At 37.8% G+C, this 27,519-nt stretch overlaps 1 protein-coding gene across 1 annotated transcript in view; it reads left to right on the plus strand.

Annotated features, from left to right (window-relative positions):
• Nucleotides 1-27,519, plus strand: part of tbc1d14 (TBC1 domain family, member 14) — a 70,848-nt gene that overhangs the window by 23,154 nt on the left and 20,175 nt on the right. Inside the window, exons 3-4 of the mRNA XM_059355188.1 lie at nt 4,964-5,087; nt 26,498-26,622. Of these exons, the coding sequence (XP_059211171.1) occupies nt 4,964-5,087; nt 26,498-26,622 (249 nt within the window). The remainder of the gene's footprint in view (nt 1-4,963; nt 5,088-26,497; nt 26,623-27,519) is intronic.

Raw genomic sequence — 27,519 nt, forward strand, 5'->3', positions numbered from 1 at the left:
AGAACAATCAACCACAATTCTCATACACCACATTCAACATCAGTTAAAGTACATACAAGATCAGGGACAAGACTATGTGAAGATTGAAATGAGTACAGTTAAAAATGAAATAAATAAACTGGTGACAGATGAATGAATAAACCTGGTCGTTATCAGAAAATAGTTTTACAAACAGTTGCATTGACCAAGAGAACTATCTTCTCTGTCCTTCAGGATTCCTTTGAATTCTCACGTTGTGCTAAAAACGACAACAATAACAAAAGAAACAAAGAAAACGATATTTGAACAATCACTTAGTCCTGACTCCAAAGCATATGAAGACACAAATATATCCCTTGTAGATTTGTCCAAGAAAATCACTATTATGGTTGTCATTATAAAAATGAATGGATCATGGGAGTATTAGAGCACAGCAGAAGGATCCATGTCTCAAGCACAGCCGTCTCACATTAAACACAGACGCCTGCAACAGATAGGGTCAGCTATTGGTGAGTGGAGCCTCCAGCCCAGAGAGGTCGGGACAGACTGTGTGACAGTCAGCGTGTGAAAGGTCAGATTGATCAAACAGAGACAGCTTCTGTAGTCGGACCAGGCTCCACTGGGTGAGGGCCAACTTGTCGACACAACTTATGGTCACAATGTCTTTGAAGCCCATGTCTTTAATGCATGATTAACATCCTTCTAATGTGTTACAATCCGTTTATAGCACTGTATAATCGGAAAATGGTAAATGGACAGCACTTATATAGCGCTTTTATCCAAGGCGCTTTACACTACAGACTGCGCTCATTGACCCGTTCATACTGGTGGCCATTTGGGGTTGCCACCGACCTTTCAAGTATTCAACAATAATTGTAACAATTAATTAGGTCAAGTATGATAAAACTTTGTAATAGCTGGACTAGGGATGGGTACAGAATTCGGTACTTTTATAGGTACCGACCGAATTCCGTCGGTACTACCGAGTACCGATTCATGTAAAATCAAACGGTACCATGTTTCGGTACCTAAACGGCGTTAACTTTAAACTGATCATTGATTTCAACCCGTTTTCATTTGACGTCTTTGATTAACAAGCGTGCTAACGATCACACTATTTTTTTAAATTTATTTGCCTCCTCGTCTGGTCCTGTCTGCTCACCGCGGCCACTAGCTGCTGCCCTCTTCCACCGCGGAACAGAGACCAACAGCCGGGCTCTAGGTCTTCTAGCCGCCAGCTAATATCTCTCCAATGTCTCTACCCGGGCTTGGCCTTCGTCTGCCTCCAGATTAGACCTTCCTTGCTCCGTTTGCTCTCTCCATTCATCCGTAGACTAGTCATTAGCAGCTAGCAGCTAGCAGCTAGCTGCTGCATCTCTGGTCCTCCGCTAATACTCTGCTCTTCAACTCAGGAATATTACCTGCCACTTTACTCCAAACTGCTTCGCTGAAATTAAATCCCTCGGACTCCTGCGTCATCCTCGATATGTGCACAGAGCAGCCCGACTCAACTTTGTTTATTCCAAATATGCCCACGATACTGTCTGACCGGTGCTGCGCCGCACAGCTACGACGTCATCACAACAAATCACACGTGCACTTACAACTTTTTTTTTTTTTCTCCTCCGTGCTTTGCCACCTGAGAGCTCCTCTGCATTCTTTGATAACACTGCAACCTTCATGTTACAAAATGCATGTTCACTCAACAATAAAGCACTGCTCATCCTGGATTTTATATTGTTTTGATACATTTTTTTAAAGTTTATATTTTGAGAAATAAATATGTTATGCAAAAGTACCGAAAATTGGTATCGTTGAGTACCGGTACCGATTCCCAGGTACCGGGTATCGGTACCGTATCGATTCAAATGTGAAAGGTACCCATCCCTAAGCTGGACATTGTTTACCAGTATCCTAGGAAATTATAAATCTCATAGTTGTAATAGATTTTTATAAGTCAGTTGATGGATGCGTCAAACAAACCTCGAACTGTCACCCAGGAGAACGGGGTTTGTGTCCCATGTGAAAACAAAAGTAAACGATGTGATTTAAACTAGGGCTGGGCGATATGGACCAAAAGTCATATCCCGATTATATTTTACGCTGAATATTGATATAGGATATATATCTTCATATTTTTATCACAAAGTGAGAGCAAATGTTCAGTCAAAGCCAAATTCTGACATGTCACAAGTAGTTTTATTGGAACCGTTTATTTAAGTACATAAATACTGTATAACAGGAGTATCTTTTTAAAAAAAAAAATCAAAGCTCCATAAAGTGCACATTTAAATAAAAATATATCTTAAATAAAAATAGCCTATGAGATAAAATAGGCCAATCTTTTTCTTAAATATATTTATATGATAAAAAAGAAATTAAAAATTAACTAAATATGACAAACCCTAGTAAGGGCAGCATTTATATATAAAGAAAGAAGAGGAAAAAAAGAACTATCGATATATATGCGATATGGTCTAATTCCATATCACATTAAAAAATATATCAATTTATTTTTTATATCGATATATCGGCCAGCCCTAAATTAAACATCACTTTTAACTTCTTCACTTGTGGCATTTATGCAGTGTTTAAACTGCCTAACCAGGAAGTTTTTTGCCCTCAACCTAGATCAGTGGTTTTGTAGCCTACATTCAACGAAACTGCAACCTTTTTTTAAAAAACATATAATGTATGTATGTATAATGCCGTGTATTTTTCTGTTCTGTACAACAAAACACTCATGTGCTCGTTGTGGGTGGTACTGACGACAATCTAATCGTTGAGATTTTTTGAGTGCTTACAACTATAATTATAGCGCTATAAAAGCAGGGCTTCATAAAGTGTTTAGCAACAATGTCTTACAACCTCTAAAAAAAAAAAGTTGGGCATTTAGTCAATTAAAAACTATGCAAAGACGATGTATCTCATGCTCAAACTGATAAACTTTTTTGAAAAAATTGGCATTCATTTCAGGTCTAGATGGTGCTACATCTGATGTCTTAAAGTTGACTTCCTGAAACACCAAATATTGAATGTATTTGATGGATATTATTTTAATTTTAATTTAATTATTTTTAATTATTTTAAAGTGTGATCGGAGTCTGATTGCATAGAAGTCTATGAGAAAATGACCCTACTTCTCAATTGATTTATTATCCAAGAAAACCTTATTCCTGATGAGTTTATGGCATCGATCACTAAATCGTATTGTTCACAATAATACTGGGCAATTTTTTTATATGATTAATAAAGTGCCTTAAACTTTCCTACTTTTTTAGGATGTGATCATATCATTGCATTCAAAACTAAATTTTGTACATTTTTTGTATTTGGCAACTTTTGATCTGCACTTTACACTACAATTTATATATATATGGTTAATTTTTAATACATTTTTTGTATGATTTTTATTTATACAGACTCAAATTTAATTTTGTAAATATAAACTTGAAATTCAGCATTTATGCATTGATTGATGGGTAAAAATCATTAGATAAGGCGGTTGCCATGGTGAACTGCCTCTCGAGGAAACAACAAACATCAAGGTATGGACTCTTTGATGTTCCAGCTGTTGTGTCACATGACCTGGTCAGAAGAGGCTTTTTATTCAACCACTTCATTCACGACTTATCACAGCTCTGCTCTATTCAGGCTTTTCATTAAAGCCTCCACTAGAAGCTCTGTGACAGGGATACATGAAAGGAATAGCTGGTTACATGCTGAGGAGCAAGGCTGTTCTCTGGCCTAGCATGTGATATTTAAACCCCAGGAAGCTAGACGCACTGTGCAGATTGCTTTCTTCCATTCAAGCATTCAGTCTTGAGTGCAGAGCAGATAGCGGAGTGGTTATTTGAAGTGGAATGATCCTTCAATGAAAGCTGCCATCTTGTCCTTTTTACCACCTTTTTAGCAGCTATGATGGTTGATTATTTCTGCATGCCGGTTTCTCCGAATGCTGCTGTGTCATATGTTCTACACTGTAAAAAATATTCTGTTTAATTTACGGTAAAATACCGGCAGCTGTGGTTGCCAGAACTTTACCGTAAAAAATACAGTGAGTGGGTTTTCTACTGTAAATTTAAATGTAAATATCAGCTAAATCTGTCATTTAGACTGAAAAATCACTTGCCATTTTATCCCTATTGTGTCTCTTTTTGGTAATTTTGTGTCTCATTTGATAATTTTGCGTATTTTTTTGGTCATTTTGTGTCTTTTTTTTGGTCATTTTGTGTCTTTTTAGATAGTTATGTGTCTCTTTTGGTCATTTTGTGTCTTTTTAGATAGTTATGTGTCTCTTTTGGTCATTTTGTGTCTTTTTAGATAGTTATGTGTCTCTTTTGGTCATTTTGTGTCTTTTTTGATGGTTTTGTGTCTCTTTTGGTCGTTTTCTGTCTCTTTTTTTGGTCATTTTAGGTCCTTTGGTCTGCTATTATTTTTAGGGTAGTTATGTCCTTGTGACGTTATGGTATTTCTCCATTCATTTTAAATGAAAAATGTAATATTTTTTACAGCAAAACTGTGTTTTCTAAAGTTTATGACAGAAAAAAGTAAAAGTTTTGTGCTATTCTTTGATTTACGGTAATTAAAAGTGTCTACTACGGTGATATTACATTTTTAATTTCACGCCCTATTTCTGATATAATTTGACAGTGTTTTACTGTAATTTCTACAAACACTTTTTACAGTGTAGTTTTATTCGTCCTGTGACTGTGACCTCAGCCTGCCAGCTCACGTTGTGTCACAGGGGGTGGTTTTTTAATCTCTCTGGTAGCCTTTTCTTCTTAAAACCGCAGATTCCTTCTGTGACCTTATCTCAGTAGTGAGCTCGAGTAGAAGCGAGAACACACATGCAGCTATGGGGGCCCCAGCAGGGACCCGGTGAAGACTGCAACCAGCTTGTGTTCTGCTCTTTGCTCCTGTGTTATAATGATCAAATATGTTTGCTCTCCAGTCTAACTCCCCCTCTCCATCTGTCTCTCAGGAGCCTGTTTGCCAGGAGAGTGAAGGACAGTCGGCCAGTGGAGCAGAGGGATCCAGGCTGGAAGCTGTTTGGAAAAGTCCCACTACGGGACGGTCCCATTAAGGACCCGAAGAGAATACAGAAGGTAGGACTTAGGGGTGTGCCATATCGTATCGTTCACGATAATATCGGTATAATTTTTTCATGGTTAAAAAAAAAAAAATGCATATCATGATATTGGCAACATTCCTACTTCTTGATGTGGTGGCGTAAGGTTGAGTGTCTGTCACCAGTCAGTCAAGCTTTCAAAATAAGAGCACAGTGTGTTAAGAGAATCCACCACAGAATTTACAAGAAGACTGTCAAAATAAGATGCCTTAAATAAAACATACAAGAACCTTTATTCACATTTACAAAATTTCATTAAAATATGCCCCCGGAACCCCTAATGGTTATTTTTATTATAAATATAAAATTATATTATTATTAAGAGTCAAGAGTAATTTTTTCTGTATTTGGCAACTGTTGAGATTTGCACTTCAAACTACATTTTAGATTTTTATTCATTTATACAGACTAAAAAAAAAATCATATTTTCTATATCTTCTTAAGTATTTCCTAATATCGTCTAGAATATCGTTATCGCAAAATAGCCTGCAATATCGTGATATTCTTTTAGGGGCATATCACCCACCCCTAGTAGGACTTTAACTTTTGGGATCACAGTGTTGTCCCATGATACATGATTAATAGCAGGAGACACCAGGCTACTGTTAGAAATCATAGGTTTACACACACGCATATTACTGAAAAGATATATTTAAAAAGGATTAAAAGTAAGTGATTTATTATTATCAATATGTGCTGGAATCTGCAAATTCACGTCTAAAAGTTTTTGCACAGAAATTGATAAAAAACTTGTTCCATGAATTTAATTCTTGCACACCGCTGCAGAACCTGCTGGGGAAAGATTATCAGGGCAGACCTTGCAGATTTCTGCCTGCAGAAATGTATGTTTGACCAGTGACCTCCATTGTTCAAACTGATGTCATACCTCCAGGTCATAGGTCATATGACATAGCTAGCTTGCTGCCAGTAGTACGGGAGCTTTCCTTTGGACTGCTGGAGGGACAGGGTTATCAGGCCCAGGGAGGAATGCCGTCGGGGAGCATAGCTTTTTCTTTTTTTTTTTCTTCATTGTTTTTATTGCAGTTTTTGTTTCCATTCAACAAAACAAAACTAGACAAACAGCAAAACAAAGTCGGGGAGCATAGCTGATGCCTCTGCAGACAACATGACAGAAGAGGGGAAAGAGGAAGCTAAGAGGGAAAAGGAGAGAGTGACCAAGCAAGAGGCTGCCAGTTAGGGTTAGTTCATCTGACTTTTGTCTTTGGCAAGCTAAAAAAAAAAGGCTGCAGAGAGATGCTGAGGGAGGCGGAGTACAACAGCACTAGCTCACTATTTCATGGTAGCACACCATACACAATACAGCAATCATCAACATGTGGCCCGCGGGACACATACAGCCCGCCAAAAAGCTTCCAACCCAGCCCGCAGAATAATACTGACTTCAAAAATGTGTGGAGGAAAAAAGTGCACTCCGGTATTTAGCATTTCTCATAATTTTTCTTGGAAGTAACTCCTAAAACAATTAAGATGGATATAAGAAGCATTTAATAGTTAAGTATGTAGTTATCATTATGGAATATCCCATGCTTTTTAGGAGTCTGTTGACACTGATATAGGTAACTAAAAATAGCATAAATTAAGTAAGAAAGTGAAAAAATATAAAATAATGATAGGCTAACTCGGCATAAGTACATTATATTTTCTTTATTTGAAAGTCCAGCACTCTGTGTCTGCTTGGAAAAATTCTGGCCCTTGAACAAATGTAGGTGATGATCCCTGCTGTAATACTTACTGTAAAACAGCTTTTATTCTTATAGGTCACAGTATCTTAATTACTCAAAATTAGGGGTGTGCCATATTGTATCGTTCACGATAATATCAGTATATATTTTTTATGGTTAAAAAAAATGCATATCATGATATTGGCAACATTCCTACTTCTTGATGTAGTGGTTAAAGTTGTTTTAATCACAAAAAGCTACTTACTCTCTGTCGCTAAACACATGCAGCTTTCAAAATAAGAGCACAGTGTGTTAACAGAATCCACCACAGAATTTACAAGAAGACTGTCAAAATAAGATGCCTTAAATAAAACATACAATAACCTTTATTCTCCTTTACAAAATTTCATTAAAATATGCCCCCAGAACCCCTGAATGGTTATTTTTATTATTTGCTCATACTCAAGAGTCAAGAGTCAATTTTTTTTGTATTTGGCAACTGTTGAGAATTGCACTTCAAACAACATTTTAGATTTTTATTTATTTATACAGACTAAATCTATATCTTTTTAAGTATTTCCTAATATCGTCAAGAATATCGTTATCGCAAAAATAGCCTGAAATATTGTGATATTCTTTAAGGGCCATATCGCCCAGCCCTACTTAAAATACAGGGTGACTTAAAAATTGTAACCATATATTTAATTTTACAGCCAAAAGCTGATGCCTGGTCAACAGCCTCACAACCACTTTTTTTTTTAAACTTAAATTTTATTTCAATTTTTGCAGCATATACAAACATATATATACAAATTCACATTTAGTCTGCTGTTTTTCATTTGTGATCTGCTTAATACAGCATTAAAGCATATACATCAAGTCAAATATGTATAAATGACATAGTTAAACCAAAGTAACACAAACAAACAATAAGTAATTAAATAAACTGTGTTAATGGAAATAAATCAAATTAAATTAAGTGAAATAAAGTAAAATAAAATAAAAGGTAACATGAGATTATTGCATTAGTATGGTCATGGCAGGTCTCCATCTGTTAACAAATATATCTTTTTGAAGCCTCCTCACAACCACTTTTAATAGTTGGTGTTGAGCCCTGAAAGGTCTTGTTGTGCTGACATCTTTAAATCAGCAGGATGCTGCTCCCTTAAACATACTGTGTCTTGTTTACATAGCAACATCTGAAGCTCCGCTCAGCTGCGTTTTGTGTTCTGTCCTAGATTAGATAATAGTCACATGAGTTTGTTTGTGTCACTGACCATTTGTTTGCGTTTGTGTATTTAGTTTGAGCCTATCACAGAGAACACATCATTTCCTGACTTTGACAGAGCAGAGGAGTTGTCTCCTATCAGTAGCTGATCCCCTCTGACTGTAAAATAACCATTATAGAAGAAAAATATGAGTTTTTTTTTAACTTGATTATCTTTTAACAAAGTGAGTTCTGATTCACATGTTAAGCGTTCCCACAGTCTAAGCCAGACATTTATGAAAAAAAGCCTTCCATGTGCATCATAAGAACTAGGTTAATGTGGTTTTGTCAGATGTGGTTTACAGTGCTGCTGTTTGGCCTGTGATCTGAGCAGCTGTCAGCCTGAGGCGCCTTTAAACCACCTCCACTGTGTTGACCAACTTAAATGGATGGCTTTTGGATAATGTAGTTGTTTTTAGAACAATTTTATCACTTTAATTACCTACCTTTTAATCTTTGTTCTTTTTTTTTTCTCACCAGATTATTTAATTTTTTAAATTTTGGATTATTTAAAAATTTAAAAAACACATGTGGAATTATGTACTTAACAAAAAAAGTGTGAAATAACTGAAAACATGTCTTATATTCTAGTAAGCAAAGGGTGGTTACTTTGAAAAAAATTGGCATTCATTTCAGGTCTAGACGGTGCTACATCTGATGTCTTAAAGTTGACTTCCTGAAACACCAAATATTGAATATATTTGATGGATATTATTTTAATTTTAATTTAATTATTTTAAATTATTTTAAAGTGTGATCGGAGTCTGATTGCATAGAAGTCTATGAGAAAATTACCCTACTTCTCAATTGATTTATTATCCAAGAAAACCTTATTCCTGATGAGTTTATGGCATCGATCACTAAATCGTATTGTTCACAATAATACTGGGCAATTTTTTTATATGATTAATAAAGTGCGTAGTATGACAATGGCAACTTTCCTACTTCTTTAGGTTGTGATCATATCATTGCATTCAAAACTAAATTTTGTGCATTTTTTGTATTTAGCAACTTTTGATCTGCACTTTACACTACAATTTATATATATATGGTTCATTTTAAATTAATTTTTTATGTATGATTTTTATTTATACAGACTCAAAATTAATTAAAAAATATATATTTTCTATACATTTTTCAGTATTTTGTCATATCGTCAAGAATATCGTTATTGCAAAAAAATATCCTGAAATATTGTGATATTCTTTTAGGGCCATGTCGACCCTTTAATACAGCATCATTTTGTAAGTTATGGTCTTTTTGATGCATAGTGCCTTATTGCAGAGCTTATCACTATACCATGGCACAATAAAGACCAATAAGTACTGTATCCCAGCATCATGACTCCTGATAACTGAAGGCCGAGACTCTTTTACATAATGACTCTATGGAGCAAGACAGTAAAGAGCTAAATATCAGGAACATACTGTATACTGAGCACAATCTCAGTGATGTTGTTGAATACCAGCAGCACACTGCCACCAGCAACAACAACACTGCCCATCAGTGACATTTAGGTTCTTTCTCTATTTTTAGAAAGGCACATGCTGAACAGCACAACAACCACTCGGTTTGTGTTTTTTCTCCAACACTTCTCAGAAACATAATCGGGCTGAACGTTTATTAAACTACAATGAATCTATGACAGTATTTCAACTTTATCAGGTGAGTCAGATTAACTTAGCAATGCTACATGTATTGAGAGATACTACTTGCGGTGCAAAACTACATTTCACTTGTTCACTGGAATAGCTATTTTCAAACTAATGTAGCTGTTTTCATGTAGCCATTTTCTAAAACAAGTAGTTCATGAGAATTTCACGCAACTATTTTCAGTTATCCCATTTCAAAGCAGCTAGATATTTTGTCCACCATGTGTTTATTATATTATTACCTAACATTAGATTGTTCTTTTTTTGTTACTGTAGCTTATAACGTTGGCCCTCAAATGTGACATGCAATGCAAACATTTTACTTTCATTTTTTGTCCATATCATATATATATAATACACATCTGTTAAGTTAGAAATTACTTCTTGTAGAAAGCTTTTGGTTGTATGGCTACTTCACCATCAATGCTAGTGCTGTTAGAAATTTCAGTGGACAACTCATGACTGCTGTTTATCTTTAGGGCACCACAGTGATGAGTCCTTAAACCAGGAAATAAGTTATAAAATAAGCATTTTAGAGCCCTGGGGCTTATCCTCTCAAACTCCATAAGGATTCTGGATGGGTTTTTGGTTGGATGCCTGAACTAAGGTATGCGGTCTATAAAATACATTAGTTAATATCCCCACTTGTAAAATTTGGAATATTACGTGTCCTTAAAAAGGCAAGACAAGTGGCTAAATGAGACCACAGTAGCTGTCAGGGACATTTAAACGTCATCACGTCGGAAGACAGGAACTCTCTCACTTTTCCGCCTCACAGCCTCTAGTTGTTTTTTTCAGTGCTCTTGCAAACTCTTGTAGATTGTAAATTATGTTAATAAACAATTTGTAAGGCTGAGGATTCGCTAGCTTGTCAAAACCGCTGGTTAGCTTGTCGGAGATCGTCTGAAGCAAAACGGCTGTGACGCAGAAATCACGTGACCGTGTTGTAGTTCGCTATGGCATAACGTTAGCTTTTTACTTTCCTCAGCTGCATTAATATCATAAAAGTGGTGCTCATTTGTAAAGATTATCCTGCTGAACAAAACATGTACGCATCAGAAATGTGTGTTTGCCACAGAGATTATTTTCTGCAATGATCCAAAATCCAATGCAAAAATCCCATAGACGAATTCTCAGTAGACCCCATGGAGATGCTACTTCCGGGTTGGACTACAAAAAGAGGTCATATCCTTGTGATTGACAGTTGCCACCACAGTGTCATGTTTGGCTTTTGCCGGTCTTTGAACTTCTACGCTTTCCCAATGTAGTTTCAGTTCATGAAAGTTAATTGTAACACCTAAAATGCATTGCAAGTTCTGCATTCAGTTGTACTAAAAGACATTATAAGTATGGTCACTGCTGGCAAAAAAACAATATGGTTACAACTAACATAAACTACTAACTAAAATAAAAGTGTCTCCATAAGGTGTTGGTTCCTTTGCTCTTTATTCTGCTGTCAATCATATGCAGACTATCTAAATTGAAACTTTGAGCAACGCTGCTGTATCTTGACTACTGCCAATCAAGAATAGCTTTTAGCTCCACTAGCAACTGCAGAGTAGCTTCCCCCAGAACTTTAAATTAAAAAAAGGTAGCATAAGCAACTGTTCTTTTCTTTTTTTCTAGATAGAAGTGTAATTGTTAGACATACAACACAAACCAGCCAAAATGCAATGACATGATCATATAGAATACTACTATATTTCTGTGCACGACCCCGAAACTTAGTGTGGCATTACCAGGGTTATTATAGTTAACGAAAACTAACGAAATAACGAAAACTAGAATTGAAAAAACATTTTCGTTAACTGAAATAAAAATAAAAACGGGAGTTTTTAAAAAAACGGTAACTAACTGAAACTGTATTGTGTGGTTACAAAACTAACTTAAACTAACTAAAATTATAGTGAAAATGTCCTTAGTTTTCGTCTTTTACAACTTTTTTCATACATAAACCTTTTTGGTTGATATGAAATCTATTTCATCTATCCGGTTTTATGACTTAGTAAATTTATTAGGGCTGAGATGGATCAGACAAAGGAAATAAAGGAAACATTTATTGTTACCTCATTGTATCTGGCACCCAAAAAATACCCCATTACAAAAAACTAAAACTAATAAAAACTAAACTAAAACTAAGCATTTTAGAAAAAAAACAACTAATCAAAACTAACAAACTCACTCTAAAAACTAATTAAAACTAACTGAATTTGAAAAAAAAAAAATTGACAACGAAATTAAAACTAAAACTAATGAAAAATCCAAAACTATTATAACCTTGGGCATTACCATACTACATGCATGTAACCAGTGTTTGTGTAGCTGAACTTCAAAATGTCAATGTCTTTAAAAGCACGTTGAGATAGATTAGATACTCAGCTAATGACTGAACACTAATTTCCCACTGCCATTCAAAAGGCAGTCAGAGCCAATTATTAAAGACCACGACATCTCTACTGGTAAAATAAACCAAAGAACACGATGGCAGCTTGTAATTAGAGCCTGTGGAAGCCTGTTATTGTGCTGCCATTACACTGTCTGACACAGGGTGAAGTAGCACTCCTCCTTTATGTTCTTTGTGCAGTTAAAACCTGTTTGAAAGGCCTTTTAATGTCACAGTTTAAACATCAGCCCTTTAACATGTCGCACATTGGCTTTAAATAGCAAGTTATGTTGACTATCTTGTCGTATAAGTTAGAAATGAGGCCCCAAGCACTGACAAGCAGTCTCCTACACAAGTGCGGGTGCACACAAACACTCAAGCACACACACCCACATGTGCTTCATATCCGGAGACCATCTCATCTGTGGTTGTAACTCTATATTGAACCTTAGGAATCAGTTAACAAGGCTAGGTTTTCAAGCTTTTGTCTTGCCACTGATCTGCTGTTCAAAGGAGGGGTCAGTAAAGTGTGTGTGTGTGTGTGTGTGTGGTGTGTGTGGTGTGGTTTGTGTGTGTGTGTGTGTGTGTGTGTGTGTGGTGTGTGTTTAAAGCTTTATTTGCCAAGGATATTGTTCAGTTGCTATGAGACACACTGTGTGGTATTTCCACAGGCAACATTGCCCCTTAGAGAACACTGAATCAAGTTTTACATTTTAATTTACACCACTTCAGCCTGGGGGCTTCAGTATATCTGGAGGCCTCAGTACAATGGAAGAAAGTGATTGTTCAGTTACCTGCTGGGGCTCTAAATCACATTATGTGGCAGTCTGGGCATGTCTAATTTACTGGGATTTGGGAGCGTGGCTGAATTGACGGAGTCCCAGAAGGAGTTTTAATTTGAATGTGAAGTCAGACTTCACAGTTCTTTATAAATTCAGATAACTAATGCTTTGTGCTGATATTAAGGAAGCATTTTTTTAATGTATTAAATGTTTTTCCGTTCAACATTTAGATCATCATTGGCCACTAAAAGTCTACTGAATTAATGGATGATGATGGCAGTAATGGTGGTTTTACAACAGTGTTGCAGTAGCGGTACTGTGGTACTATATGTATGTGTATATATATATATATATATATATATATATATATATACAGATACAGTACAGGCCAAAAGTTTGGACACACCTTCTCATTTAATGCGTTTCCTTTATCTTCATGACTATTGACATTGTAAATTCATTAAAACTATTAATGAACACATGTGGAATTATGTACTTAACAAAAAAGTGTGAAATAACTGAGAACATGTCTTATATTCTAGTAAGCAAAGGGTGGTTACTTTGAGGAATCTAAAATACAAGACATGTTTTCAGATATTTCACACTTTTTTTGTTAAGTACATAATTCCATATGTGTTCATTCATAGTTTTAATGCCTTCAGTGAGAATCTACAATGTAAATAGTCATGAAAATAAAGAAAAACGCATTGAATGAGAAGGTGTGTCCAAACTTTTGGCCTGTACTGTATATATGAATGACTTTGTATGGAAGCATCTGCTGTTTTTATGCTTTTTCAATCAGTTACTTCAGTTGTACTGCTAGGAAGTGCTGAAAATTTGTGATATGACACGAACTAATTCTAGACCGTTCAGTCCCACAGCTCTGGTTTTCCATCATACTGTCAGACTTATCGACCCCTTTAAGAGCCAACGTCATGATTGCGTCATGGTTTTAAATGGAGGCAGAATGACTCACTGCAGGGTCGTAGGCTACATACCCTGCTCAAATTGTCATCTTGCTGTGCTGTTGGATGCCAGAATTCAAGGAATAATGGCTCCAATTTGAAAGTTTGAAATTTTCATGCTGCTCCTTCCGGTCAAATGATGAAGGTTAAATGCGATAAGATCAAAGGGGAATTCTCTCGTAACCCTTTTTGACCAACGCAAACCTGTTTCTTTTGCTGGTTGGTTTGATTTACGAACTGTCTCAGAACTTGTTTGCGTTTCCACAGACTCGAGAGCTACGTTCTTATTAACACTGAACATTGTAAGATGTTAACCCATTGACGCCTAAAACGCCTGTAAAACCTCTGGGCGATTTTAAAATAAGCCCCTGAACATAACACCTGAAGTTTTTCTGGAAATTCAACAGAAGTGTAAGTGCTTCTACTAAATAATAGATTTTTCAGCCTCTGTAGCACATAGAAATTAAATTCAAAAAGTATTTGAGAGCTTATACAAATACTACAAAACGACGTATCCACTGTCCAGGCTTCAATGGGTTAATGTCAGACTTTGTTGAATACTAGCCCGTATGAATCACATTGCAGTTAAACAAATAAAATAAAATGAATGATGCACTTTTTAGTTGGTCTTGTTGGTCCAGCCATCCCGCCCCCAGCCCCTGATGTAAGTGCTTTGTGGTTCAAGACCAGCAAAGAGTTGGTGCTGCTCTGGAACCAGTTTTCCTCACCAAGAACCGGTTCTTTGGCTGTCAACAAGTGAAGAACTGGTTCAAGATTAGGCACCGCCTCCGAACCAGCCCCAGAACTGCTTTGGTCGAAAAGGGGTATTGGCACATTATGCAAGCCAGCTTTGATAATTCATGTTTGGAGACAAATATGTGCTGTTCCCAAGGCAGAACTTCTGATCACACGACACAACACTCCCCTGTAAAAGCCCTGTACTTGACCATTCAGAGTCCGTCTCTATGCTTGGTGTCCCTCTCAGGTCGGTGTAAGTGTCCGGCTGTTTAACCGTAGATACCAATAATCATGTCAGATTGTCCATCCTTTGAATGAGAGCCTGTGGGGTTCGGCCAATCTAGTCCTGTTGGTTAATGTTAACTTTTACAAATAACACTCAGAGAGTAAAGGACCGTAAACATTCAAAGAAACCCATATTTTCTTTAGCCACTGTTAAAAACGGGTTACAGGCCATTCATTCTGCGTCTTTTGCTCTCCATACAGACTGTTTACCTGCATGCACCCAAAGCCTGAAACATGATTGGTCAGTACTACTTGGACCACAAACGGCAACCAGAACAACTTTGTCTGTTATATCCCACATATTCTGCATTAATTTACAGATATTTGCCTAAAGAGTTTACAAATTTAGTCATTAAGACATTTTTGGGGGAAATCTCCTAGACTATTCATGGATGAAATGACCAGATAGAAATGCTTGTTTATGGGTCATCCAGCAAATAACACACATGACAGATCAAGGTAATTCATGACATTAATGCAAACATCATTACAAACAAACTAGATTTGATCATACATTTCAGCTCATTGATTTGCAAAAAGGTCTTGATGGTATAGAAAAGATACAGTACAGGCCAAAAGTTTGGACACACCTTCTCATTCAATGCGTTTCCTTTATTTTCATGACTATTGACATTGTAAATTCATCAAAACTATTAATGAACACATGTGGAATTATGTACTTAACAAAAAAGTGTGAAATAACTGAAAACATGTCTTATATTCTAGTAAGCAAAGGGTGGTTACTTTGAGGAATCTAAAATACAAGACATGTTTTCAGTTATTTCACACTTTTTTTGTTAAGTACATAATTCCATATTTGTTCATTCATAGTTTTGATGCCTTCAGTGAGAATCTACAATGTAAATAATCATGAAAATAAAGAAAAAAGCATTGAATGAGAAGGTGTGTGTCCAAACTTTTGGCCTGTACTGTATAAAAGCCAAAACCCTTTCTAGGCAAATACTGAGGCACACGCACTGAATACTCCTAAATAAAATAAAACACGTTTCTGTTAACCTCTACATCTCTTTTGTTCGGCAACTATTCTATCTATATTAGTGAAAATCATTTTAATAAGCAGGAAACGACAGGTCAACAGGTTGTGCGACCTGTATCTGCTCAGTAGCCGCAGCAGCTTGTTCAGCCCTGACCGGATTAAGAGAGCAGAAGGCTGAAACCTGATCCATTGCTCGGGGATTGATTAGAACGGCTGCCAGGGCACAGCAGAGCGCAGAGATCCTTTCAGTGCAGCGATGGTGACTAATAACACACGGCGGTGCTGATTTGCTGGCACACACACGCACAGCAGCAGCAGCAGAGCTGATGCAGAGCCGCTCACTGTAGCGTCACTGCTCAGAGAGAGAGAGACAGAGAGAGAGAGAGAGAGAGAGAGAGAGAGAGAGGGGAATATAGAGGGGTATCATGCTGCTGCTGCATCGTTTCCAATGCGGGGTGTGTCCCTCTTTTGGCAGATTGACTGTCCCTCTGCCCTCCTTTTTCATCTCCTCCTCCTCCTCCTTGTCTTCTCGCTCCTGGGTGTCTTGTTGCCAGGAGTGAGCCCCCAGGAGCGGCGATGACGCTAGGCTAAGGGTTTTGTAAACGAACCCCCACAGGAGGACTGGCCGTCTGTAAGGAACAGCAGCGTTCATGGTGAGTGAGCATTCGCACCGTGAGGAGTGGGTGAGCTCTGTGACCCGCCGTCTCTCTCTCCTTGTCTGGCGGCATCAGAGGGCATTGGTAGTCGGAGCGTGGAGGAGACGCAGCAGAGGAAGAGGATGGCTCGGGTTTCACATAATAGCCTCTTTCAGCTGGCTGTAGCTCGGTGCTTCGTGGTGGGAAGCAGCCTGATGATAGTCAGGATGTCTCTAGAAAGATGTTTAGTTTCCTGAACGTGGTGATGGACTAATGTCCACCCAGGAAGAGAAACATCTTCCTGGCGTGTAACTCATTGATATTCTTCAACTTAGTACAACAAAAGCACGTGCAGCAGTGCGATGGTGACGTCTTTTTATTTTGCTTTTTGAAGCATGTCGAGGGGTTTTTCTTCCTGCTGTTATCACTGATGCAGTTAAAGAGGCACAGAGCTCTTTGACAGCTGAATCAGTGGGACTCCACTTATTTCTGCTTTCCAGTAAACCATGCTTGCATAGAAAAAAAGTACTGGATTGTGTCTGAGCATTTGGTGCCAGTGTTCAAGGTTCCATCTGCTCGTCTGGACGTCGTCGTCATTTCGTCTCCACGAACCTGCCAGATGATTACAGATTTACAAACAGACTCCTCCGCTCCCCCGTGGTGACAGTAATTCAGCTGTTCTCGTGTCAGCTGCTGCGTGCCAAGAAATCCTACATAGTGATTAAATCATCATTTGAAATTATGTCAAATATATTTGATTGCCTCAGCAATATTGTTTCGGCTCGAACAAGCCAGATTCCACAAAAGTTGGAACACTGTCTTTAATGTGGAAACTGATAAAATGTTTATGGTATTTGATGCCTGCAACATCTTCCAAAAATTTGGAGACAGGGGCATGTTTACTACTGTGTTACAACACAATTATTTGTGTTGAAGTTTTAAAATGAAATTCTTTGTTATTCTTAATAATGTATATAGTGCTTTTTTAGACTCAAAGACACTTACAGCAACAACATAACAAAAAGAGCAGTATCGAGATAAATTATTCCATAAGAAGGAGAAAAAGTGCAGAGAGGGAGAAGAAAACAGTTTACTGTCTGACTGGATATACAGCTTGGTTAGCTCAACAGTTCATGGTCTCTGTTGTTGTTTTTTGTGGTTCATAATGCACCACATGTTTTCAGTGGGGGACAGGTCTGGACTGCAGGTGGGTCTAGTCAGTCTAGTACCTGAACTTGTTTCCTTTGAAGCCGTGCTGTTGTAACACATCTGTGTCTCTGCATTGTCTTGCTGAAATAAGCAGGGATGTGCCTGGAAGTACGTTACCTGGATGGCAGGAAATGTTTTTCCAAAACCTGTATGTTCCTTCATTAATGGTGCCTTCGCAGATGTGACAGTTACCCATGACGCAATGGGCTTTAATACCTCTCATACCATCACATATGATTTTGAACTTAGAGCTGGTAACAATCTGGATGGTCTTTTTCCTCTTTGGTGCGCACTTTTCCACTTTGTGTCAGTCCACCTCAGACGAGCCCAGAGAAGTTGGCGGTGTTTCTGGAAATGATGCAGAAAATAATAGCTTCAACTGCTCCCCTCAGCCTGCCAGACGGAGCTCTGGGTCAGTAGGATCCAGTTTGTTGTTCTTCAGCCTCAACCCTTTTATTTAACTAGTGTTGCAACTGTTGCAAATTTGCATTACTAGTTTTGCTTAATATTTGCATATTGCATAGGCATTAATTCAGATACTGGACATGAGTTGACTGTCAGACTTATGAGTAACAAACAGAAAACTGCTCCCTTGACACGCAGATTCCAAAGGGAGGTGTATCATTTTAACTTTATTTTTCAGTGCTGGTATATAAATAACCTTTTATTGTATTTGCCTGCGAAGCAAAATCAGTGGATTCAAGTGTGCTGAACCAGCATAACAGCTCTGATTAGTGAACGTGTAACCTGTCCTGCAAATGCTGCTCAACAAACACACCTACCTACTGCCAGCCACACAGAAGCCATCTGACTCATTCAGTTGTTCTGTGCTTGCTTGATGGGCTTTGGAAAATACTTTAGGACTGCCTCAAGCAGTTTCCATTTAAAAGCTGTGTGCCTGACGTGCAGTTAAACCAGGCTAAGCACCCTGCTGTGGGCTTTTATCTCATAGCTTACAGTGGCGTTTCAATGAGGATATGATACATGGGTACCAATCCAATCCAGACATTTGTAAGAAAAGTGTCTTTTCAAGCTCACTTTGCTCCTTTCCTTCCTTAGCGTAACAACATGAACTTGCCCAGTAAGTATAATGCATTAGACTTTGTCACATGGTGTGTTTTAAATTGGTACCAAAAAACTGCTTGACGCCCCCTCCAGAGCTGCTTCCTGGTGTCTATAAAGGCCATTAGCTGCCAGCATGACATCCAGTCAGTCAGAGAGCTCAGCCAGGAACCCAGAGAGCTCTTACACCACTACCAGGAAATTGGAGAACAGCTGAAAGCCAGTGTGATAAAGCAGGCTGCCCTGGTGGCAGGTTATTATATCCAGTTTCTGAACATTGTTGAGAAATGTACAACATATCTTAAGTTTAAAAAAAAAAAAAAATCTATCTGTGTTGCCTGACAGCCGTTCATGGAAATGGAAATTCATTTCTGAAAAGGTATGGATGTCTGTCTCAGGCATACATAAAGTTTTGTGATAAAATAAGTTCTACACTGGAAAGTAAACAATAAGCTGAGGGGGATCCACTGTCAGTGTTCTTGTTTGTTTCTACACTACTGGTCAAAAGTTTTTGAACACACCAACTTTTCCAGAATTTAATTGAAAATGATGCAGTTTAATGTCTCAGTGTACTCTGAAATTAATGCACATTTGCAACATTTAAAATTCTTTATTGAGCATGATAGTGTTTTGAAAGTAAAGAAAAAAATTCAAAATCACAGTTTATGTTGGAATAAAGGACTAAAAAAGACACAAAATGACCAAAAAAAGACACCAAAAGACACAAAATGACCAAAAAAAAGACACAAAATGACTTACAAAGACATGAAAATAATTCAGAAATGGACAAAATAGCCCAAGACTCCATAGAGTTAAGTTGTTAACCCATTTCTTGTTCCCTGAAAAAGGCCTACTTGTATAATTCTGAAATGTACATTATTTTTCAGTTTTGGTTAACCTTACCTTTTTTTATTTACCTCTGGCAGTTCACCACTTACCTTTGTACCCTTTCAAGCTGTTCATTTGACTTGAACTGCTTGAATTTCAATAAAAAACTGGAAAAATTACGGTGTTCTAAAACTTTTGACCGGTAGTGTATGTAGCAGTAGTCCTTTTCATACTGCGTTGCCATAACTGGCTCTGCTGTCATTTCGCCTTCAGGCATTCATACTGACTCTGCAGCGGTGTAATATTGCTGTCCATTCACTTTGCAATCCGGCATCGCCGAACGAAGTGGAAGGAGACGGTAGTGGCATGTAACAGAACAGCAGCAGTACGTGTACAATAATCAAAATGCAGATTAACCAACTGCATTGTGAGACACATCCGTAGAAGTTGTTCTGCATTTTGTTGAACATGATTCGATTACTGTCGGACTCTAGTGAGAGGTGTGTTTCTTTTTTTTTCCAAAATATCTTTATTGTCAATTTTCGGAGTGACAAATAACATACATACACAAATAATAGAGATAATAATAAAAGGCAAGTAAATAAAAATTAGACACAGACTATGACATATCAAAACAAAGTATACACAATATAATGTCAGTGTCGAATGTCCACTTAAGTGTATCAAATGTCACAATAGGTACATTTCAAGAACATACGATAATAATAATAGTAGAGGTGTGTTTCTGATGATACGGTCAACTTGCTTTCTTATTATCTGAATACCCGACATATTTTCCCTCTTGCCAGATCCACCGGTTCACATTGATCCCGCCGGGCTCACTTGGTCCAGCAGTCTGAAAGGGGTTTGGTTTATCTGTCTGTAGCTAAATTAAAGGGGTATTCCACCAGTTATATACATTAAAGTCTAAAGGAGCTGTGTGAAGTAGGGCTGGGCGATATGGACCAAAAGTCATATCCCGATATATTTAGGCTGAATATCCATATACGATAGATATCCTGATATATTTTAGCACAAAGTGAGAGCAAATGTTCAGTCAAAGCCAAATATGACATGTCACAAGGAGTTTTTTTGAAACCGTTTATTTAAGTGAACATAAATACTGTATAACAACATGAGTACCCTTTTTTAAAAAAAAAATCAAAGCTCCATAAAGTGCACATTTAAATTAAAAAAATATCTTAAATAAAAATAGTCTATGAAATAACATAGAACAATCTTTTTCTGAAATAATTATATTTATATGAGAAAAGAATAACGAACATTACAAAAAAACTAAATATGTCAAGTCAAGTCAAAGTTTATTTATAGAGCACATTTAAAAACAACCTCAGTTGACCAAAGTGCTGTACAGTTATTAAAATAGAATAAATCATACACAAATAGGTATCAATAAAAACAATAAAATACTAAAAACAGTAAAACAATAAAATAAAATAGTAATAAAAGCTCAATCTAAAACAGAGTTAGAGATAAAAAAAAAAAGACAAATAAAAGGGTCACAAAAAAAAGTAAAAAAGAAAGCCAAGGATTGACAAACCCTAGTACGGGAAGCATTAATATATAAAGAAAGAAAAAAATGGAACTATATGCGATACATATACTACATGTGATACTATATACTACATGCAATATGGTCTAATTCCACATCGCATTTCAAAATATATCAATATATTTTTTATATCGATATATCGCCCAGCCCTAGTGTGAAGTCTGATAAACAAAGTGCTGATTCAGCAGGAGGACTAGTTGTTGAGTCTCGGAGGAATGTACAGTAATGTGGTGACTTTACTCTGGCACCAGTGTTTACTGTATAAGCAGTGTTGGGGGAAGTATTCAGATCCCGTACTTAAGTAAAAGTACTAATACCACACTGTGAAATTACTCCACTACAAGTAAAAGTCCTGCATTCAAAACTTACTCAAGTAAAAGTACAAAAGTATCAGCATCAAAATGTACTTAAAGTATCAAAAGTAAAAGTACTCGTTATGCAGAATGGACCCAATCAGATTGTTTTATATATTCTAAATATATTATTATATTATTTGTAATGTGCCTTTCATGTAACCAGTGTTTTAATTTAGTAAAGACAGGACTCATTGTATCTACTTAAAATACTGTTATGAGGTTTAATTAAAAATATGTCTAAACACTTTAAATTGATCTTATATTTTATGTTATATCTCAACCTGTAAAGTAACTAAAGCTGTCAACTAAATGTAGTGGAGTAAAAAGTACAATATTTACCTCAAAATGTAGTGGAGTATAAGTATAAAGTTACATAAAATACAAATACTCAAGTAAAGTACAAATACCTCAAAATTGTACTTAAGTACAGTACTTGAGTAAATGTACTTAGTTACATTCCACCACTGTGTATAAGCTAATCGTTTTTGGTAGATTCTCGCCCCCACATACCACTTCATGATTTGCACTCTGCGTCTTCTCACATTACATTGTCACACACCTTCCCTTCGCTACACCTCTCAGTACAGCTTCACACGCATCCTGTCTTGTGTTTCACCTTGGTGATATTACCTGCATTGCTGCTGAACAGATGCCAAATGGCTCCTTCCCTCCTCCTCCTCCCCCAATCTACCTCACTCTCATCTCTCACTCTTCCTTCTCTTTGCAGCATCCATCTATTCTCCAATTCTCCAGGGTCCAGAACTCTGACTAACCTTTTTTTATTGACCCGCAGCTGTTCCCTCGGGGAAACATGCGTCTTTAATAAACCTGGGGACCTCATTTAAAGCACAAATCATTCCTGACTAAAGGCAAATGTGGCCAATCATTCACATAAGGGAAATGTTGTTTTGGGAATGTTTAGATTTAGATAATGTGGTTTATTTTAATTGTGTTCACTAGCTGTATTGGCACACTTTAACTAAAACTGATTATAATCATGGACAAAACTACAAAATTTAGCTGTTGAATTTTGTGCTTTGAGGACACTGACGGTCCAAAACTGCTGTCGCATACTGCAATTGTTCAACCATCCTCACATCTTTAATTTAACCATCTGACAATTACCAAGCTGGCTAGAGGGCTGCTGTGACTGACTAGTGCTAGCATGTTCTTGGCTAGCTGGCTGACAGCTGAAGTAATCTCTAAAGATGTGTGCATGGTACAGCTTAACTCCATTTTTTTCTGAAACAGCCTTTCTTTAGGCTTGGCAGCTTGGTGGCAAATAGCAAAACTGCCACCTATTGACATGTAACTGACCCAGAGGAGTAGGCAGCGTCCGTGACTGGCTACAAACACACTTTTTCTCCCTGGCTTTTAATCAAGTTTAAGTGGACATCTTGCAAAAAACAAAATTTTATTTACATTTTTAATTTATTTTATTATATTTTTTATTTATTTTATTCTATTGTTGCACTGTGTTTATGTATTTTAGTTTTAGTTTTATTTTAGTTTTTACCGTATTTCCTGCAACTGTGATATCTGTACAGCACTTTGGTCAACCCCGGTTGTTTTAAATGTGCTCTATAAATAAAGTTTGACTTGACTTGACTTGACATCGGCATGTACATAGATGATGTCACCATCTCCAAAAACATCACCACATTTCAATCACAAAGCCGTGGATGACCAATGAAGTATTTGCACTGCTGAATAACTGTGATTCTGTCTTTGAATCTGGGGACAAGGCAGCCCTCAGATACCCCTTTTATACCAACGTGAACAAAGTTCTTTTGCTGGGCTGGTTTGCAGTTGGTTCAGTCTGTATACGTCTCCATGACAACAATGGGAGACTACATTGTCTCTTTACAGATGTTGCTCCTGGCTTTGCGAGCCTACATTTGCATCCAAACATGACTGGTACAATGCATTTGTTCTGCTCGTCTTCATCGCTGTGGACGGATTATGTTCTTATTAACACTGAACGTAAAACGTTAATTTTAGATTTTGCAGACCTGTGAGCCCTCAACCTAGACTCCACCAACCAGCCACAGGATGTGATGCATTATGAACCCCGCTAACACTAACCTGCTAATGCTAACCCGCTATGCGAGCCTGTATCATCTTGATCGCTATGGACGGAGATTATGTTCTTATTAACACTGAACGTAAACAAATAAAATAAAATGTATGATACAAGTTTTAACAGGTCTTGTTGGTCACGATTATCCCGCCCCCAAGCCCTGAAGTAAGGTTTGTGGTTCAAGACCAGCAACCAGTTTTCCTGGCCGATAGCCGGTTCTTTGGCAGTTGTTGCAGATAGTTTTTAGCTTTTAGCATCAGTGTGACTAAGTACATCCTCAGAGCACTGCTAGCATGACAGCAGACTCTTGTTGCTATTACTTTTGTTTTGCTGCATTTAAAAAAAAAAAAAAAAATCTTGTAATGAACTTAGCTTTCTGCTAGCTGCTCTGTAAGTGAAGGCTATGGCTATTATCAGTAGTGGCTTTATGTCGTTTCTTTTTTTTTTCTCTCTTCTGCCCTTCCCCTTGAGATTCTGATTCAATTACCTTTATTTGTCCCCCAGCAACACAAAGACAGATTAATAGCATGAGCTGTATCGCTAACAGTCGTGCATGCACACTCACACTCTGAATAGATTTTCCTGTCTGTATTGTGGCCTGTGCTGATCAATGTGAACGTCCCTGTGGCAGCAGTGTTAAGCTGATTGCTTGCAGTGCCCGGCCTGCATTATTAACCAGCTCAACACACACTGGAGGCCATTTTGGACACAGTGGGGTGTGTGTGTGTGTGTGCTCGTATTGCACTTGCCCTATTTACAGTAGCTTCCTGATTAACTAGGAAGAAAATGTAGCATCCCCCAGCAGTTTCCTCTGAAGGTCTTCCCTGCCCTGTTGAGCACTCCCAGCTTCTTTATTCTGGATCTAAACTCAGAGCTGCTGCTACCACACACACACACACACACACACACACACATACATGTCTTTGTGTAGTTGTGAGGACCACCACTTCCCCTAGCCCAACACACACATTTCAGGGTTTACCATCTCTGTTAGGACCTTCCCTGAAATTCATACAGATGATTAATTAAGGCCTTTAGAGGCTATCCTAGCATTTTCTTTGTGAGGACTGGAAAAAATGTCCTCACAACTACAAATGTCCTCACAATGTTGGTATTCTGCCATGGGTTGGTCCTCACAACTATTTGAAGACAAACACACACACACACACACTGCAAGTCAGCTGACAGTTGGCCTTGTGTTAAACCGCTCCTTGGCTGTAACACACTGAAAGTCACATGGCCTCCTCTTTCTATAGGCCTGTATCATAGTCCCAGTGGTGGAGCAGAAAGGGCACACTCATTAGACACCAGCTGATAAATGCTCAGAGGTCAAAAGAGTGTTGTCACAAGGTTGTCAAGACATTTCTTGGTGTTTCTGTATGATATTTTGAAGTTGGCTGTGGCCCTTTCTCTGGCTTTAGAGCCACATGCATATGCTGTTTTTGCTTTGACATGTAATATAAAGCAACTCAGTGTTTCCCACAGACCAGATAGCAATTTGTGGTGATCCACTGACACCGGTAAAGTCCTAAATTCTTTAAATATATCACTTTATTGACATTTCAAACATTTTAAGGCGAGAAAGTAGCCACTTAGATCCCCAGTGCGTCGTTAATTTGTCTAAATACCAGCTGTTTACACTTTTGTTACGCTACTCAAGCTAGCCATCGTGAGCAACGCACTTCCGGTTACATTTACAAAAATAAAACGCCCGTTGCCCTTTACAACGATAGAATTTGTGCTTTTACTTTGAAAACAGGAAGCGAACCTACCCTCGATGTATTCTAGCTTGAAGCAGCCGCTTTGGACTGCTCTCGTCCCGTTAACGGCATTTAAGGAAACCATTCAATATGCCTTAACGTTACGCGAGAGTCTTGCCAGCTCAGAGATCGGCCTGGTTCATTGTAAAACATTTATTTATTGCTGTGAATGCGATGTCTTCTGTGCGTAGGCTAACGTTACGGACGTTACAGTTTTTTTAATGTCCTAGAGAGGAGAAAAAAATAATTATGTGGGGGTGCGCCACGAAATGGTCTATGTGTGGGAAACACTGCAACTAATCCACCTCCTTGACCTGTGAACCTCAAGCTGTTTTGGTGTGTTTTTGCTCCTGTTTTTGAGCCACAAATTAAGTATAAAAAAGAATAAGTTAGAATAAAAATAAAATCTATGTATACAACATTTACCAAGTGTTGCCAATATTGAAAAAAGGGGGCTCAACATGCTTCACATGTTCAACTCTTTACATTTTAACAACCTCTATTCACAGTCTTTCTTGTCCTCTCCTCTCTGATCTGTGTAAACGGCCTTCAGTTCTGTCTGATAATCACTGAATATTTGTCACAAGACTGTTGGTCTTAGAGGAATCATACATCGATTCCCAGTGTCGCTGAGGAGCGCAGAATTTTTTGATAGGATCGTGCATTTGGCAAAGTTTAAAATAAGACGTGTAGAATTATATTATTCTGATGAAATATCACAAATTTAAGCTTCTGTTTGGTTGCTTTTTCAGGCGTTGGCTTTCATCGCACATGATCAGTCAAGGAAAGATGGAAATCTGACAATAATGCTTGTTTTTACAGTTGCTGTCGGTTCATTTTGCTGCTTGGCAGGTTTCAGCATTCGGATATAAATAGAAATATTGTTTGTATGTTTCTTTTCTTCGTATTTTCTATTTATGCTGCACATTTTTTAGCGAGTACTTGTTTCCTTAATATATATTTATATTTATTACTTTTACTGCTTTTGCACCAATATACCACAGCAAATACCTTGTATGTAAAAAACCTACAAAGCAATAAAAAATATTCTAAATTCTGATTCTGGGAGAGTTAAAACTCCACCTGTAGTTTTTAGTTCCTGTGTCTAAATGTGTGTTTTTTGTTGTTGTCAGGAATATGAAACAAAGAGTGGCAGAGCTGGACCTGGCAACCCGACGTCTCCCAGACAGGGTGTGAGGAAAAACCTGGACTTTGAGCCCCTCTCCACCACCGCACTTATACTGGAGGACAGACCAGCGTATGTAAACACACACACAAAGACACACTGTCTGCAGTCTTTGGGATATTAGACAATCCCACATTTTTCTTCCTCTCCCACCGCCAGTAGAGTTTGCTTATCAGACAATAAAGCCATGCCTGTTGTCTTTCTATCTTTATCTTTCCCTCATTCCTTCTTTATCAGTCCTCCTTCCTCTGTCATTAGACCCCATTCAGTATTGTTCCAGCTCACTGTGTCCCTGTTTGAAAAGGAGAGGAGCTGCTGAAAGTTTAATGGCCCTCCCTCAGCCTGGATCCATTACCCTGCTTTTTTTTTTCTTCTTTTTCTCGCATTTTACATTTTGCCAACATACATACAGACAGACAGACAGACAGACAGACAGACATATGCCGGGCCTCATGTTTCATTCAGTGGTACTACCCGGTCATAGGATTAGCACTTTGGCTGTGTGAACGCGGTGAATGAAAACAATAGATTAACGTAGCCCGATTTCCTGTGTGAACACAAGGAAGTTTATTCTAACACCATGACTGGCAAAACTGTGTGTAAACACGTGCTGCGTGCAATTTCCCTCCTCTTTTCTCTCTTTACTGTCACCCCCTACTGGTACAAACATTGCTTTGTAAGAAGATTGAAAAAAGGGTTCCCTCAGTCACTGAAATCCTGGAAGCAGTGGCGGTTCTAGACCAGTTTTACTGTGGGGGCCAAGCAGGGGCTAGTGTTTAATCAGAGGGGCACATTAAAAAACGCCAAAGATGATATTTAAGCATTCAAACCCTTTATTTTAGGTTATTTAAAAATCTAGTTTAAGTATATTTGGAAGACACAAATACATTGATTGAAACAATGAGACTTACAATGAGACAACAATAACAACTATTTTTGCACGAGAATGACATTTCTCATTTTTGGGCA

The sequence above is a fragment of the Centropristis striata genome, chromosome 17 (genome assembly GCF_030273125.1).
Source record: "Centropristis striata isolate RG_2023a ecotype Rhode Island chromosome 17, C.striata_1.0, whole genome shotgun sequence".
Classification (NCBI taxonomy): domain Eukaryota; kingdom Metazoa; phylum Chordata; class Actinopteri; order Perciformes; family Serranidae; genus Centropristis; species Centropristis striata.